This window comes from Rana temporaria, chromosome 2, assembly GCF_905171775.1.
Source record: "Rana temporaria chromosome 2, aRanTem1.1, whole genome shotgun sequence".
In the NCBI taxonomy this organism is placed as follows: Eukaryota; Metazoa; Chordata; class Amphibia; order Anura; family Ranidae; genus Rana; species Rana temporaria.
This window is the reverse complement of record NC_053490.1, coordinates 139,388,819-139,407,754: the sequence shown is the minus strand read 5'-3', so window position 1 is coordinate 139,407,754 and position 18,936 is coordinate 139,388,819. Positions and strand designations below refer to the sequence as shown.

At 43.5% G+C, this 18,936-nt stretch overlaps 1 protein-coding gene across 2 annotated transcripts in view; it reads right to left on the bottom strand.

Moving 5' to 3' along the window:
• Positions 1–18,936, bottom strand: part of ADCY6 (adenylate cyclase 6) — a 284,434-nt gene that overhangs the window by 9,053 nt on the left and 256,445 nt on the right. For both annotated transcript variants that reach the window (XM_040341193.1, XM_040341194.1), the window contains 2 exons: positions 5,240–5,272; positions 3,873–4,002 (listed from right to left, as the gene is read on the bottom strand). In XM_040341193.1, coding sequence (XP_040197127.1) covers positions 3,873–4,002; positions 5,240–5,272 — 163 coding nt within the window. The remainder of the gene's footprint in view (positions 1–3,872; positions 4,003–5,239; positions 5,273–18,936) is intronic.

The window sequence follows — 18,936 nt, the reverse complement described above, 5'->3', positions numbered from 1 at the left end:
AAGAAAGAAAGAAAGAAAGAAAGAGAGAGAGAGAGAGAGAGAGAGAGAGAGAAAAAAAAAAAAAACAGCCTGTAAAAAAGAAGAGAGATAATACTTATCTAATCAATGCCCTTGACTCTGATCCATGTTCTTTTTTAGAACTACACCAGCAAAAAAATCTTCGGCATCCAACACTTCTGAAAGTGTCGGCTGTGCTTCTACATGCCAGCCATTTTGCCACTACAGTTCTGCAGAAAAAGAGTAGTAATAAGGTGGCTAGCGGATGGAACCACAGTGTGTGGCAGGGCACGCAGGACTGTTACCTGGAAGTGTCAGATGCTAAAGTTTATTTGGCTGGTAAATGATAGATCAGAGACACAAGTGATGTACAAGGAAATATTACTTTATGGTATACAAAGTATTACACAAACAATCGTGTCAGTTTCTCATGTGATATGTATTTTATTTTTTTTAAAGAAGAGAAGAGGGTTCAATATCAGTTTAGTAAATTACATATTTATTGTAGTGAAAGACAATTGGCAACTCACATTTCTCACATGACGTTTTCATGCAATGGATAAACTATATTGGAGATGCCCAGCACAGAAAGCCCTCCATTTCCCTTGTGGGGAAGGGGGGCTTTTTACTTCTGTATCGTTGGGGGCATCTTGGAGACTGAAAGATAGTCCTGTTGCCTTAGGGCAGATAGGTCGAAGATGCGGCTCTCTGTGTCAGATGCGGTTCTGGAAATGGCACTGTTCGCATTTCCAGAAGTGACGTTGACTAGAATCGGCCATACACCACTGCGCATGACGTCATTTCACTGTGCATGTGCAGTGTGCTGGAATGCCTGGATCACATGGACAGACTATATATTATCAACTTTTTTCCCTTTTTCTTTACACCCTTGAATTTAGAATTTGGGTATATACACACACACGTATCCTAATTGGATCAAAGGATATACCGTATTTATCGGCGTATAACACGCACCCTAACTTTAAGAGCGAAGTTTCAGGAAAAAAACGTTTCACAGCCCCCTGCGTATAACACGCAGGCACAGTTTACCCTCTATTTTCAGGGTAAAAAAGTGAGTGTTATACACCAATAAATACAGTACTAATTTTTTCCTTTTTTTTTTTTAAATGATGACAGCGTTTTAGATGGGCTTATGTGATATTTATATGCCTGAGATTCACCCTTTGAGGCAAATCACTCCCATACTGTGATTTGGAAGGACGTCTGATCTCATGATGTTATTGTAAGTGATATACTGTAGGATAGTTCCAAACCGATTTCAAGCTATTTTGGAAAATAAATCAACAAATGTGGTTGTCTTCCGTTACAACTCCTCCGATACTAAAAGATTGGCAATGTGTTAGATTTCCCAGTATGTGGAACAAGCGGTCACTCAAGGACTCTATGGTTGTACAGTGTACACTAGTTGGTTGCCTTCAAAATCTTATTAGAGGAGAATGATGGCATCGCATATATAACCGGGATGGTGGCAACCCAACATCCACAGCTGATCTGACTTTCATTTGATACCTCTGAATGAAATTTAAATATAAAAGATGACAAAATAAGAGTTAAAATTTGAAATTTAAGTTAATAAAAGACATATGTGAGAGGAACCATTCCAATAACATAAATGTGTTTAAATAAATATATTCCTGTGATACTTGTAAATTGAGTGTATTTATATAGCCATAAATACACTTGGTTACAAGTTTCACAGAAATGTGGTCTCTCTCTCTCTTTCTCTCTCTCATATATTTATATATAACCCTGTTCTAACTGTCATAGGGGGTGTAAAGTGATAAAAGAAGGGGGGGGGCATAACCCCCTTGTTCTTCCTTACATCACTGCCATTCCTTTTTTCTCTCCCTGCTATCGCCACCTCTAAGGTGGTAAAGAAGGGAGAAAGAGAAATTACACAAACAGCTGGTGAGGTGCTTACTTCGCACCTTATTAAACTAGATATTTGTATAGGAATCACTGGCAGCTTCTCAATGAGCTGTGAAGAAAAGCGGAGAACATCATCAGCACTTCTCATCATAGCTTATTAACCACTTGTCCTCGACTTTGTGCGTTGATATCTGAATGATGCCTGCAGCTACAGGCATCATTCATTTATCACCGTCTTCTGCCGGCGATTCTGTGCACGATAAGAATGATCATGGCGACAGTTCCGCCGCTTGATTGTTCTTATAGGCATCGGGAGGGGACATCCCCCCCCCCATCGCTATCCAGTGCTTCTCTGGGCTCTCCCGTGCCATCGGGGGCCCGGAGAACAAATCGGTCGGCACCGGCTCACAACGATATAGATGTCTGGTGACCAGATGGTCACCAGTCATCTCTATGACCGTCGAAGGCCCAGGCACGACGTTGTGACATCACGCCTGGGTACCTAAAAGTAAACAAAGCTGCAACCGCGGCTGACAACATGAGATCGGTGAATTTTTTTCACAATCTAATGCTTTCAAGCCTGGAGGAGAGATGTGGGGTCTTATTGATCCCACATATCTCCATAAAGAGGACCTGTCACAGTGATTCCTATTACAAGGGATGTTTACATTCCTTGTAATAGGAATAAAAGTGATCAAAAAAATTAAAATGTAAAAAAAAGTATAAAAATAAAAAAAATTAAGTAAAATAAAAAATGTACTAATTTTTTCTTTAAACGCCAGTCCCTGGTAGCTTGCGCTCAGAAGCGAACACGCATGTAAGTCCCGCCCACATATGTAAACGCCGTTCAAACCCCACATGTGAGGTATTGCCGCGTGCGTTAGAGCGTGTGCAACAATTCTAGCACTAGACCTAGACTGTTATTTGAAAATAGTAACCTGTAAACATTTTTAAAGCGTCGCCTATGAAGATTTTTAAGTACCAACGTTTGGCGCCATTCCATGAGTGTGCGCAATTTTAAAGCGTGACATGTTAGGTATCTATTTACTCGGCATAACATCATCTTTCACATTATACAAAAAAATTGGGCTAACTTTACTGTTTTGTTATATTTTAATTCATGAAACTGTTTTTCTTCCTCAGAAAAGGTGTTTGAAAAATGATTGCGCAAATACAGTGCGAGAAAAAAAGTTGCAATGACCGCCATTTTATTCCCTAGGGTGTCTGCTAAAAAAAAATATATAATGTTTGGGGGTTCTGAATAATTTTCTAGCAAAAAAAATATTATTTTTACATGGAGAGAAGTGCCAGAAAAGACCCGGTGGAGAAGTGGTTAAACCACTGTATAGTTGAGATAAGCTGCGATGTTAAAACAGACACCTAATTACACAGTCTTACATACATGTTTTGTTATTTTTTTTAAATGTGTTGCACTGTCCCTTTAAGTGAACTTAAAGCACAAAAAAAACATAATATAACCTAATAAACATCATAACATCAGTAATTACACTGACAGTGATACAAATCACTTTATTATACTTTGAATAAAAGTCACAGATGGCTGATGTTTAATGGGCCATCATGATTTTTGTGCTCAATGTTAATTTAAAGGGACAACGTAACACATTTTTCCCTTTTATATTTTGTATTCTAAATATCAGTGAGCATACAGATTTGCAATAAGCACACATTTTAAATATTTTTTTTTTGTACAATTGTTATATGTGGTCTTTTGATAAATCCTGCATGCAATACATTTCAAATAGAACAATTAAAAAAAACTGCTTAGTTATGAATGTGCCAATTAAGTTTTTTTTATGGAAGTTTTTATACTAAAGTCAGATGTTATGTTGAGCAATCAGACTTTAAATGACAGGCAAACTAGTGTACCAATTGTCTACATGGTAGGGTAATGCAGCAAGATATTTTGTTCTTAAAACATCACAATAAAATAAATGGTAGTTGAGTGGTTCTGATCATTATACCTGTAGCTTCCACAGGAAATCCAACCGAGCTGTAGACTCCACCTGTTGAGCGTGGAGGTATAGAGCCAACACAAACACGGTCAAGATGACAGGGGTCACATACTTCAGGGGTATCTTACTGCCCACAACACTAGAGAACAAGCAGCATGAGAAAACAGTCTGGTAAAGTTTGCAGCAAAACTGGCATCTCACTTTTTAAAAATATCCATTTATGTAGAAACCTGGTTACATTCATAAACACTGGAGATATACAGCTGAATACATATAGCACTGCCCCTAGAAGTGCATGAATTTAAATAACATACCTAAAAGCTCCAAAGGCTAAGGCAGCACACAACTACCCCAAATGAGTGTTGGGCAGATCAAAAAGCCTTGCCCCGATCACTATAGTTTTTCCTAGTGCTGGGACCCCCTCCGCCATGACCTAAATAGGATTTCTTGTGCAACTAGAGTGCTCCTGCTGGCTAAGACGACATTGTGAAATGGTCAGATTGTGCATGAATGTCTGACAGATCACCATTGTCAACTTTACACACAGCAGACACCGCTTCCAGAGACTACATACTGTGCTCATAGCCTTAAGATTGCATGTACACAGCAATGAAAAGACAACGATCTTTATGCAGAAAAACGTGTGCAAAGTTTAGCAGAGAAAATAACCATATACCAAATAACAGTTTCAGCTATTATTGAATTTCATAAAACAAAAAATTTAAAAATAATTAGCATCCCCTCATTCCTTAGAACGCTTTGTCTATTTGCTCTGCTGTTGCAGAGCCACAGAAGGGTATGTGGAGGCATGTGACTCTCTATGTCCCCCTGTGATGAGCGTTGAGTGCCTAAACTGACAAAAGTGAGGCCTGAATACTTTCCTGTGAGGATTTGGAGAATTCAGTTTTAATTGTTCTTTTATTATTATTTTGTACAAAAAGAAAGTGATCATAAAACAAGGATGATACATAATTGGAGGGGAGAGGAACAAATATACCAAAAAGGGAGACCAGAGAAGATCCTGGTAGTTAGGTTGAGTCCTTCATAAGGCCACAGGTGCATACACGAACTCCATACAGCACGAACGTTATTAACATTGGGAGATAGCCGTCTAGACAGCTGCTTTTGAAATCAAAATACAGAGCAACAAGTCATAAGGATCAGGAGGTCGATTTGGAGAATTCTAAGCCCTATGAATGCTCTGGCCACATTGACATAATGCTTGAACAGGGTTTTTTTCTTGATTCCAATGAGCAAAGTTAGCAAGATACAGCAGTGGAAAAGCAGCAATTAGGTGAACATGTGGCATTGTCCACTATGGGCAAAGTCCAAGTTAATTTTTAAATAACTTAAATAAAGTCACTACCATTACTTACCATTGTTCACCTTCTTGAGTTTGATTGAAGGAGCTGGAAATAATAAACAGTTTAAAAGTCTACTTTAGATTAACACTGCCATATATGCTTTTGTTAATAATACATATTTAATAAAGCTTCCCATACATCTGCATATTAGACCAAATCAGACTGCAGCTAAATCTGACATAATTCGGCAGCCTGGACAGATTCCAAGCACCTGCCATGACAAAAAGCACATGTATTAACACCTCCACCTCCCATGATCACAGTCAAAAGCTCATACAGTAGGCAAGTGAGCATTAGAATTGGACCACGGAGCAATGGAAGGTTGCCTGGTATGATGAGCCATTAATTATTTTACATCATTTGAATGGCTGGGTGTGTGTGCGTTGCTTACCCGGGGAAGAGATGTTACCAGGATACAGTATGGAAAGAAGGCAAGCTGGCGGCAGTGTGATGCTTTGGGCAATGTTCTGCTGTGAAACCTTGGATCCTGTCATTCATGTGGATGTTACTTGCTACATACCACTTATCTAAAGGATGTTGCTGACTTGGTACACCACTTAGTGGAAATGGTATACCCTAGTGGCAGTGAACACTTTCAGGAAGATAGTTACTGATAGGTGTATAGTATGTCATCATGCTTTGGCAGATGGATCCTGCCCACAACCTCTATAAAATGTCTTGGGCAAGCTCTTAAAGTGATTGTAAAGGCAGAAGGTTTTATTTATCTCAATGCATTCTATGCATTAAGATAAAAAGCCTTCTGTGTGCAGCAGCCCCCTTAAGCCCCCCCTAATACTTACCAGAGCCCCATCTAGATCCAGCGATGTTGTAGGATTGTCCCGACTGCTCTGGACTCCCCTCCCCATTGGCAGAGACAGCAGCACGGCGCCACTGGCTCCCGCTGCTGTCAAAGTCAGTCAGCAAATTAGAGAGGTAAGGGGGCAGGGCCAGGCTGCGGCTCGGTGTCTGAATGGACACAGGGGGCTGCAGCCTGGCTCAGATACCCCCAGAGCAAGCTGCTTGCTCTGGAGGCACACACCAGGAGGGAGGCACCAGGGGTACCAAAGAGGGACCCGAGAAGAGAAGGCTCCAGGGTGCTCTGTGCAAATACACTGCACAGAGCAGGTAAGTATAACATGTTTGTTATTTTTAACTAAAAACAAAAAAGGACTTTAAAATCACTTTAACTTAAGGAATCTAATGATAATATACACTGACAATTAAATCTCAAAACAGAGAACTGAACTGTGCAGAGAAAATCTAGGTTTTAGGTCTTCAGATTTCTTGCTTAACTTCCCAGAGAATAAAATACATGTACAGCAGAGTTTCTTTAATAGATGTCTGATAAGGTTGTGATAACATGTTATGTGTGCAAGAATATTTATTTATCCTTCACACATAATGGCCTTGAAATCCAGGCCCTGAGTTAGATGGCACACAAACAAGCACTACCACTGCATATATATTAATACAAAGACGCAATGTCGTTGACTGTGTTTAGTGAGTAGCTGATGTGATAACAAACAACATGAATGAACCATAACAGGTGAGTTTGTACTGTAATCACTAATCACTGGGTGATTATTTGATCTGTGTGCTTATATAAATAACCTGAATGGACCAAATTAAGTGATTGGATGTCACTGTGCTTAGCAGAAAGCTTAGTCACAAAATGAACCAACAGTATAGCAGACCATAGACATAGGGGGGTGGTTGGACATGTGGACATACCCAGAACAAACAGTGAGATTTGGCCAATCCTTTATGTCTGCTATGCCGGGTGGGGCGGAGGAGGATTGTGGAGAAAGATACAGCTGTAGGTAGCTACGGCAAGCACAGGCTTATTAGGATAAAACAACAACAATCTAAAAAGGTTTTTAAGGCGTACTTAAAGTGACACTAAACCTTCGTTTTTTTTTTTGTTTTGTTTTTTTAACAACAAACATATACTTATCTCCACTGTGCAGTTCGTTTTGCACAGTGTGGCCCCCGAACCTCGTCTTCTGGGGTCCCCCGGCAGCGCTCACCGATCCTCCTTGCATCGGTAAACCCCCGGGGGAGAAGCGCTCTTCAAGAGGGTTACCTTGCGGGCACATTCCTGAGTCCAGCATTTGCGTCTATAGACACAGAATGCCGGATTCTGGCCCGCCCCCGCGTCATTGGATTTTATTGACAGCAGCGGGTGCTGCGCTGCTATCCATATATACAATCAAGGGCCGAGAACCCCAGGCAGAGAGGAAGAGCATCTACGCCAAGGGAACGAAGGGCTCAGGTGAGTAAAATGGGGGGGCTGGTTCGTGTCAGAAATTGTTTCCGCTTAATGCATAGGATGCATCAAGGTAAAAAAACAAAGGGTTTACAACCCCTTTAAGCATACACCCGTTTGAGGAACATGTTTTGCCTGCATGGAGTGCATAGGAGTTCTGTGCATGCAGGCAGTCACATTCATGTCAATTGGGATGCAGCTGCAGCACAGACACAGTCCCCGCTCCCAATTTGACATCTGTATCCAAACTCCCATTGTTTGCATTCAGGGACCTGCACCCATAGGGCAGTCAAATTGGGAATGGGACTGCCTGCATTGAACACCTGTGCATCCCGTGCAGGCAAACTATAGTCTTAATGTATGCCCAAGTATGCCCATGTAAATGGGGCCTAACTGATGACTGGCCACTCCTGCCATACTTATGTGGTTTCCACGCTGAATTTTGTAACAGAGACATGAAAGTAAAAGGGGTTGTAACCCTTGTTTCCTTTTTACTATAAACATAACAAACATGCCTATACTTAGCTGCTATGTGCACAGATTAGCCCAAATGTGGACTGTGTTGCTGCTCTGTGAGGTCTCAGCAGTGGCAGAGCAGGGACCTGGAAGTGATCTAGAATGGACTTCACCAAAGGGATCTGGTCTACAGAAAGCCTCGCTCACTCACTGGATTGTGTCAGAAGGAAGCTGGAAAGTGGCAGCTGTCCTAGGGGCTTGCGAGTATTGACCTTGAATTGATTCCTGGTGATTGTGTGCGATTGGAATATAAGTGCCAGAGGTAGCGTGGCCTGAGACTGCTCTCATAGGGTCTCAGACACTACCATTCCCCATCCCAGAGCTTAGAGAAGAGTGCCCTACTGTACTGTGCAGTGTTCGTGAGATTGCACTGGGTACCAATAGCTGTGCAGGGTAACCCTTTTTCCAAAGAGACTTGCCTTATGGTCCCCAGCTATGAGGCTGTCAAAGATCATCTTATGAAGATGATTATCCTCTCACATTCAGTTCCTAGTCGTTTTGGGAGTATCCCATGCCCCCAAATCCTCTCCCGTTACAGTACACGTTTTATCAGCAATAGATTAAAAAAAAGATCACCCCTAGACTGTGTATTGGAGCTGGAATGAATGGACTGTTGCTTGGCTGGTAGCTTCTTTGCCATTTTGGGGAGAACCAGTTAAAATCAGCAACAGGTACTTTATAATGTCTGTGTGTTTGGCCAATAAGCAAACTGTGATGCCGCGTACACACGACCATTTTTTCGGGTTGTAAAAAATTTCATTTTTAATGGTCTAGAAAAAACAAAGTTTTTTTCAACCCGATTGTTAAAACGGCCTTGCCTACACACGATCGTGAAAAAAAATGTGCCCATCAAAAGTGGCTGCATTTGATGGGCACAGTGGCTGCAATTGATGGGCACAGTGAGGCTGCAATTGATGGACACAGTGAGGCTGCAATTGATGGACACAGTGAGGCTGCAATTGATGGACACAGTGAGGCTGCAATTGATGGACACAGTGAGGCTGCAATTGATGGGCACAGTGAGGCTGCAATTAATGGGCACAGTGAGGCTGCAATTAATGGGCACAGTGAGGCTGCAATTAATGGGCACAGTGAGGCTGCAATTGTTTTTTTTTTTTTTCATTTGTTTGGGCCCCCCCAAAAATTTTGAGCACCAGCCGCCACTGCCTGATGTACTCCAAGACTGATGTTGTCTGGATCTTGGAGGTTACTATAGACAGATCCATCGGTCTCGTGTTCCAGGACATAGGAAGCAATATACGGACGGAAGCACTCAAGCCGAGTGTGGGACGTTCCGTCACAGATCGCATCCCTTCCCTGCTGACCCCTGGAAACTGGACAGGAGGGGCCAGTATTTTCCTCCTCTAATAACTGAAAGATGGCTTCTTCTTCTCTCCCTCCCGCTGGCATTCAGCTGCCACAGGAGGAAGATACAGAGGATCAGTTCCAGTAAATGCTGCCCGTCCTGGCCAGGTTCCCCTTCCTTCTGCTTCCCCTTGTCTTCTGTTGTAGTGGATATTCAGGTTAGAGAGCGGGGGAATGGGCTGATAGATAACAATGACCTTTTCTGAATCAACACAGTGAGTGATCAGTGCAAATCATTTACAGCGTTCGTTCATAACTGAAGCATAGTAAACAGTGTTCACTATGCTTTTGTTTGCGAATGAACAGGGAAGTCCTGTTCATTCAGTCTGTGCAGCCAAGGCTGCAGATATGAAGATTGGGGAGTGTTTCCTACTGACTGACACCATCCACATACCATCCACTGTCTACTGACACTGTCCACTTCTCTACTTACTGATACTTTACACTTTTAAGGTAGACCAAGTTTATATTTTTACAGTGACATTTGTTTTATTATCTTTTTCTATGTTTTCCTTACTATCTACCTAGACCTTGCTAGTTAATTTCTTTAAAAAAAAAAACAAAAAAAAAAACAGGGGCGAACCCATGTTATCTTTGATCTATTTCATGTTGTTCAGGTAGATCTCCACCCCCCAAAGGTTGCCTACCCCTGGGCTCTTTCCTGTGCCGGGAAAAAAATAATTTTTACAACTAGATGGTACGAAGCATTATAGGCAATTCCAATTATCACCATTTAGTAACCATATGCAGTGTTTTACATTTTAAATGAATACAAAAATATGTATCCAGAATGGGAAATAGTTTAATAACGTTTTCCTTTGTGCACCATTTCTACATGCAGTACTAGTGACTAGGTCCTTTCACATCTGCTTGCCTCTTCTGAGCGCATCTTTCACAGTACAGGTCCTATTAGATTCATTTCAAAATACACCAAATCAATTTTTACATCTGTGCGGGCGGTTCAGCTTAAAGTGATACTATGTTTTTTTTTTTAAAACATATCATGCTTACCTGCACTGTGCAGTTTATTTTGCACAGTGGTCCCGAACATCCTCTTCTGGGGTCCTACGGCGGCTGTCTTGGCTCCTCCCCGCAAGAGCTAACCCCCTCTGGGAAGCTCTCTCCTGAGGGGGCTTACCTTGCGGATGCGCTCCCCTGTTATACACTCGACATGCATATCCGCCGAGTGTATGACTCGGCCCCGCCCCCCCGGCGGCCGCGTCATTGGATTTGATTGACAGCAGCAGGAGCCAATGGCTGCGCTGCTATCAATCTATCCAATGAGGAGCCGATCAGCCATGGAGAGAACGACGCAGGATCTCACCCTCAAAAATTAGGGGCTTAGGTAAGTAAAACAAAAAACAGTGGGTTGATATGGCGCACTCTGAATATAGCGGTCTAAAAATAACAATAAAATATATAAATGGAAAGTGGATGGGCAGGGAAGGGGTTAAAATCAATATGAGTCCATATATGGTACATAGTCCATGTAAGGCGGTATACAGGAAAGTTGCTGAGTTAGATGGCTGCCAGTCTAAAAAGCTAGAAGAGGCTCTGAGAACAAACAAGAAGAAAGAGAACGGCGCCCTCTAATTGCAGCATATTTAAAACATCTTTAATAAAAAGGGATTAAAAACACTCACATTTGAGTAGAGATAATCAGGCATGTTAAGGGTTAAATGTGTTTCATCCACATTGGTCCTGGTGGAGTGTGTACATCACGGGCTGATGGTTGAGATCTGAGTCATGTAGCAGTCCTGTTTGCACTGAATGTGTACAGCGCTGGCCCGCAGCTGGAATGGGGATCGTGGAGGCTCCGTGATGTGATGTTGCCGTCACTTCCGGGATTCAGGCTGGCGGGTGGCGCTTCGCGATCAGGACATGCGTGTCCCTTCTTTAGGCTTTTAGGCATCAGTAAAGGATGTAAAACTAGTAAAACGGGGGCTCGGGGGGGCCGGACACAGCAGGGTGTATTATCACCTTAATACATAGGATGCATTAAGGTGAAAACACACCAAGGTTTACAACCCCTTTAAGTTTGTGTGGGCGCAACAGCTCATTCAAACTGCAATTCCCGGGAGGAAAAAAACTGACCCTCTCTTGGTCTGCATATAACTGCATCTGATATGTGGGAAGGGGGGGTGTACAGTTAAGAATTAATGAATTAATGAAACCCACAAGCATCTGCTTAGAAACGGTGCTTTTAGCTGCGGGTGCAGGAACACGTGCAGTTTACACTACACTACTACTACCCACCCACTACAGTGTGAACCTAGGATAAACCTGGATGATCAAAAGGACTAAGTATATTGCCCTCCTTTCATGCTCTTCTCCTTCAAGACACTGGTTTACTACCTATATATTAGTGCCCCTCTAAAAAAGAATGAAAAATGAAATGCTTGGCTTAAAGACACTTGGTGAAAATCAACAGCTGCTAACTAATCTAAATCACTATCACTGAAACTATAGTAGTTTAAAGAATGAAGAAACCAAGAAAGGGTTACAAGCTCCAGAGAAGCTTCTCATAAACTGCAGAGCACTCATCTGTAATGATGTGTGCAAAGATTACTTTGCATCAAATTTACTCGAAAACTGCAGTGCCTGGAGGAATTGTCAATGAAGAAGCACATATGAACACGGCTTCTGAGTGGCAGTAGGATCCTTTTGTTAAGAATCAAATGATATTAGATGGTCACTACTGAACAGTTAGTCGAACACAAATTTTGCCATTTCTGGTAATCTCACATGGTGGTTAAGTAGTTAGCAGTCTTGCCACGCAGCAATGAACCAAGGGATGCAAATGCACAGTATCTGCATAAAATTTGCAGTGATATGATTTAATTCAGAAAGCCAATGATGGTTTCCTTTCAAAGCTGAAGAGCATGGAAGGCACATTAGACTCTGAGGCTCCTACATAAGACAGGGACTGATAAATGTATGCTTCCGATAAAGCAACATGTCAAAGCTATTTAAGAATTAGAAGAAATCTGGGTACTGAGATGCGGTCTGCACACAAATCTGGGAAATGACGAGTAAGTATATAAAAAAGAGGCAAAGACAAAGGTTCCTGTGAGTAAAATTTGCTACTGAAACCAATAGATCAAGAAATACAAATAACTGAATCCTTATACTGCTTCCCTGTAAATGCTAAACCAACCTCCTAAACAGGCCCGGACTGGGACAAAAAATAGGCCCAGGCATTCTAAGCTGAGCAGCCCATTTTTAAAAAAAAACTAATTACCGATAATGGCAACCGGTTTCTCTATGTATTTTAGTTATATTTAGCCTGCTTCAGTCACTGTAACTGACTGCAGATCTAATACAATCTAATATGATCTAATGCCCTACGTTAAAGACAGCCCTGGGAAGAGGGGGTATCTATATATATATATATATATATATATATATACCCAAAAGGTGTCCCGAAGTCGGACTGCATTGCTGGTTTGAAATCGTGCGGTAATGCAGTCCGACATTGAAGGGGGGGGGGGGGGCAATTTGACAGACATCAGTGCGGGTTCATGCACAGATGTCTATTCAAATCGCCCCTGAAGTCGGCAAAAGTAGTACAGGAACTACGCAAAGTCGGCGTCGCACTGATTCAGACAGTACTATTGCCGGCAATACCCTCCAATTTGGCATGCGATTTGACATGTCAAATCGGCCCAATGTGAACGTGGGCTCAATTCAGGACACCTTTTGGGCACAAGAACTGTTCACACAATGTCTAACTGATGCCATCACTTTGACTTCTTTCACACTGAGGTGCTAAAAATAGTGCCTGAAAGGTGCCTCTCAAGCCTCCCCAGTATGCTTTCACACTGTGGCGATCCGCTTGCAGGATGGGAAAAAAGTCCTGCTACCATCATCTTTGGGATGGTTTGGATACACTACTCCAAAAACGCCCTGCCCATTTAAATGAATGGGCAGCTCTTACGAAGCGCCAGCAAAGCGATTCGGCAGCGCCGCTTTTTGGGTGCTTTTAACCCCTTTGGGGTTAAAAGCGCCCCGCTACCGCCCGCAAAGTGGCGCTGCAGTGCCGGTAAAGCACCGCTAAAACAAGCAGCGCTTTAACGCTACCACGGGGCGGTCTAGGTGTGAAAGGGGTCCTTCAAACTTTGTTCAGCATCACTCACATTGTGTAAAATCTCTTTCATACTGAAGCAATTTACAGGCGTTTTTTCGCTAAAAATAGCGCCTGTAAACTGCATCTTCTGTGTTTTCACACTGAAGTGGTGCACTTGCAGGATGGGAAAAAAAGTCCTGCAAGCAGCATCCTTGGGGAGGTACGTGAGCGGTGTATACACTGCTCCTCTACCCCCCCTGCCCATTAAAATTAATGGGTACCGCTTTCAAAGCACCATAAAAGCACTTTGAAAGCAGCGTTAAAAAGCAGACGCTTTTAACCCCTTCTGGGGGGTTAAAAGTACCTGCTAGTGGCGCCAAAGGGCTGCTATAAGGCTACTTTCACACTGAGGCATTTTGCAGGAGCTATAGTGCTACAAATTGCGCCTGCAAAGCGCCCTGAAAGAGCCGCTCCCTTCACTCCAATGTGAAAGCCCGAGTGCTTTCACACTGGAGCGGTGCGTTGGCAGGACAGTAAAAAAAGTCTTGCAAGCCTCTTTGAGGCACTGTAGGAGCGTCCCTGCCCATTGAAATCAATGGGCAGCGCTGCCAAAGTGCCTGCAAAGCACCTCAGGAGTGGCACTTTGAACCCTTTATTCGGCCGCTGGCGGGGGTTAAAAGCGACCAAAAGCGCAGCAAAAATTACAGTAAAGTGCCGCTAAAAATAGCGGCGTTTTACCGCCGGCGCCTCAGTGTGAAAGTAGCCTAACAGCGGTAAAGCGCCGCTTAAACTAGCAGCACTCTACTGTTAGCGCTCACACTGCCCCAGTGTGAAAGGGGTCACTAAGACTCAGAATGCTTTTATTATGAATAGTTTAATATTGACAGGCATGATTAAAAAAAAAACATTGGTAGCCAAGATATAGAAAAAAGAAAATTGACAGGCAAGATAAAAAAAAAATACATTGACAGGCAAAATACAAAAAAATACTTTGGCAGCCAAGATACAGAAAAAAAATGACAGGCAAGATGCAAAAAAAAAATACATTGGCAGCCAATATACAATAAAATTAAATAAAAACACATTGGCAGGCAAGAAAAAAAAAAAAAAAAACACTGGTAGGCTGGCATAGTATCACTTACCTTTCCAGCAGTCCAGCACCTTTTACGACATCAGGCAGAGGAGACCTTCTCCAGCTCCTCCCCCTTCACGGTCACATGACCTGTCCTCTTCATTTCCTCCTTCTGAGCAAACAGATTCAGAAGGCTGCCTGGACGGCCGCGGAGGTGGCCGTGGAGCCAGCCGTAGTGAGCGGCATCGGCAAAAGGAGCAGCCCAGCTCGCTGCCTTCAGAGTAGGGAGTGGGACCCTGGCTGGCAGATAGAAATGCGGCTGTCGGCCGCGGAATCGGCCACGGGGCCTGCCGCGGATCCGACCGCGGAGTTTGCCGCGAATCCGACTGCGGAGTTTGCCGCAGCTGAGAGTGCACTGGGGGGGGGAGATGTGACATGCCGCGGCCCACCGGGCATATGCCCGGTATGCCCTATGGCCAGTCCGGGCCTGCTCCTAAACATCATTATTGAGGAGTGAGGCCACATCAAAATGATTTAGTGGGTAGCACTTCTGCCTAACTGCAGGCATTAACAGTCAGAGATGCTCTATTCAAATCTTAACCAGGACACTATCAGTATTGAGCTCTCCAGATGCCTGCGTGGGTTTCCTCTGGGTACCCTGGTTTCCTCTTACAGTCCAAAGACATGCCAATAGGTGAATTAGCGTCTGTTTAAATTGGCCCCATTATGCGTGTATTTATGCATGTGACATAGGGTCCTTATTTTGTAAGCTCCTTGAGGGCAGGGATTGATGTGAATGTACAGAATAGCATAAATTGTTGTTGCTTTATTCTATAAGGAAATGTATTTATAAAAATAAAATTATAATGAGCAAAATGGAGACTTAGGCAACAGGAAGCGGATGGGGTTAGGCTCATATTCACAAAAAAAAAAAAAAAGGAATTCCTGCTTATGATTTTATGCACTCCGTTTGATTTGCCCAGATTTCTAACGGTTACTATTTTGTGCTTACTGAGTAAGGGCCCTTTCACACTATCGGATCCCCTGAGGATCCGTTCCTTAAATATCCGCTTGCTCATCGGGGATTGCTCCGTTGATCCCAGCTGAGCCGGCAGATGACAGGCGGTCCCCGCACACTGTGCAGGGACCGCCCTGTCAGATCTCCGCTCTCCTCCCTGGGGGGGATCGGATGAACACGGATCGTCTGTCCGTGTTCACCCGATCCGATGACGGATCGGACCATAGCGGGAACCGATGAGATCATGTGTCAGCGAATGTTCATCCGCTGACACCCGCTATCCCATAGGATAATCTAAGAGAAAACAAATGGAATTTAGTGATCTACTGTGCTTGCAAACATTTGTGTGTTTTGTTATTCAGAGAACCAGAGGAAATGTATGTCCAAAGCAGATTCCAAAAGAAATCCAGTCTATTCCTGCTCTGCAAAACTAAGAAGATATCTTCAGATTTATTCAACCATCTTCATGTACTTGTCAATGCCATGCATAAGCAGATATAAAAAAACAGCTGCCAGTACAGCAATAAGGTTATAGCCTCCAAGTTCCGATCTTAACAAAACACAGTAGGACACCTTTATGAACAGATGTTCACACTTTTTGCCAGAAGGAACTCTGGTTCCTGCACTACACTTCAAGTGTTTTGAAGCAGGACCAATTAATCCACCAACCACAACACATCAGGAAATTGACATTGACTTTGCAGTGCCATGTCTATTGGGAAATTTACAAAATATTACCTGGATTAGGCATTTTCAGAACCACTAAATAAAATATAGCATAATTTGCACATTAATAAACCATTCAATTAGGCTTATTCTACAAGACGTTGTATAAGTATATAGGACGAGGCTCAGGCACAAAGTTTAATTACCCACTGGACCAATTGCATTTCAGCTTACTGAAAGATTACTCCTGACTAGATGTGAAGGGTCAATGCAGTTCACCTTATAAAATAAACAAGTAAAAGTGTGCGTTTCTGGTGATATAATTTGTCGATTACGATAATGTAACAAATTCACTATAGCATGGAGACTATAATGTTTAGCAGGTGTAAAGAGTAGGACAGTGTGGAGTATACAACATACAAAATGATGTACAAACATGTTATGTTACCTGCTTTGCACAGAGCACTTCCAATCCTCCTATTCTGGGGCCCCCATCAGCGCACAGGGCTCCAACCCCCATTAAGTGCCCTCATAGCAAGCCTGTCATGCATGCTCGCTCCCGAGCCCTATTCTGAGTGTCAATACATAACAAATGTCAAGACAAACAAAACGGGGCTTGGCCCCACTTCTCGTCACTGGTTTTGATTGACAGCTGCAATGCCAATGGCTGCAGCTGTTTTTGAGCCATTGAGGAGGGAGAGATCTGAGAGAACTTTAGCTCTCGTGCACATTGCTGGATGAAGATTGGGCTTGGGTATGTACTTAGTAGGGAGGGGGCTGCTGGGAAAGCTGCATGAAGAAGGTTTTTGACCTTACTGCATAGAATGCAGCACGGTAAAAAAACTATATTGCCTTTACAACCACTTTAATGTACTTAATATATAATGTAGATCACAATGCACAATATAGAACAGTTTTAAGTACATAACCTTAAAGGGGTTGTAAAAGTAAAACAAATTGAATTACATACCGGTAAAGTCTTTTCCAGTAGTCTTTCAGGACAGCCACAATGAGAGACATAGGCTCCTCCCCTTTCTCTGGAAACACTGCGCCAGCCCATAAATTCTTACTTCCCCAGCCGGACTTCAGTTTTTACAAGATCACCTCCGGCCAGCTGGGGAGACACAAGAACACATTAGTAACATACCATCAAAACTCATTACCATGCTGCGTCCTGGTCTTAAGCAAGACCCCCAAAATCTCAGGGAGGGTAACTAGGGCTGTCCTGAAAGACTACTGGAAAAGACGTAACCGGTACGTAACTCTAATTTTCCCTTTTCGTCTTTCAGGACAGCCACAATGAGAGGATAAGCGAGCACTTACTAACTAGGGTGGGACTACAGCTTGCAAAACCTTTCGAACAAAGGCTTGCTCACCTGCCGACACTAGGTCCACTCTGTAATGTTTCACGAAAGTGGAGTAGTTGGACCATGTCCCTGCCCTGCATATCTGTTCTGGCGTAGCTCCAGCCTTTTCCGCCTGAGAAGCTGCCAAAGCTCTGTTAGAGTGTGCCTTTATCCCTGTAGGGATCTCCTTACCAGCTAGGGTATATGCCTGTCCAATGGTTGCTCTGAGCCATCTGTCAATGGTGCGTCGAGACGCTTTGTAACCCTTTCTGATCCAAGAAAACAAAACAAATAACGAGTCTGACTTCCTAAATTCCTTTGTCAGCTCTAGGTAGTGCAGGATGCATCTCCTGACAGCCAAGGTATGAAACCTCAACTCCCCCTCACCTGTGGGGTTGGGACAAAAGGAAGGTAGAACTACTTCCTGACCTCTGTGAAACTTCGAAGTAACCTTGGGCAAAAATGCTGGATCGGTCTTAAAAATGACCCGGACGGGAAAATAACACAAATGGGCGGGTCTAACGGATAAGGCCTCTATCTCGCTGAACCTCCTAGCAGTAGTCACTGCAACCAAAAATACTGCCTTTAAGGACAGTTCCTTTAGAAAACACTTGTCTAAAGGTTCAAAGGGGGGACCCGTGAGGGTCTGCAAAACTAAGGACAGGTCCCAGCTGGGGAATGGTGGGCCCCGAGCTGGTCTCTGCCTAGAGAGAGCCCTGAAAAACCTGACTACCCAGGGGTTAGAGGCCAACGGTTTTTCTAGGTATGCACTAAGTGCTGAGATCTGTCCATTGAGGGTACCTACAGAAAGAGCCCTATCCGCGCCACACTGCAGGAATTCCAGAATGTCTGTGGCGCTCTGCACTGAACAGGAGCATCTTATGCACCACTTATTAAAGCAAAGCCAAACCTTCTGGTAGATCTGACGAGTCTCTTCCTTCCTGCTATTAATAAGGAGGGTGGTAATTAACCTCTCTGAAAATCCCTTGGATCTTAGGATGCCCTCCTCTGTAGCCAGGCCGCTAGTCTCCACTTGTGCACCTGAGGGCAGAGAACTGGGCCCTGCAAGAGGAGATCCTCTCGGGGCAGTAGGAGAAGGGGAGGTTCTACACCCGGCTGCTTGAGCACTGAGAACCATGAGAATCTTGGGCCAATGTGGTGCCACTAGGATCAGGGAAGTGCTTTCTAACTGAAATTTTCTCAGAACTGCGAGCAACAATACCGGTGGTGGGAATGCGTAGCACATCTTGAACTGCCAGCTCTGGGACAGTGCGTTCACCCCCAATGCTCCTTCTCCTCCGTTTAGAGAGAAAAAAAGAGAGAGCCTTCGCATTTTCTTTTGAGGCAAATAGGTCCACCTATGGAAGCCCCCATCTCTTGACCAAGAGACCGAA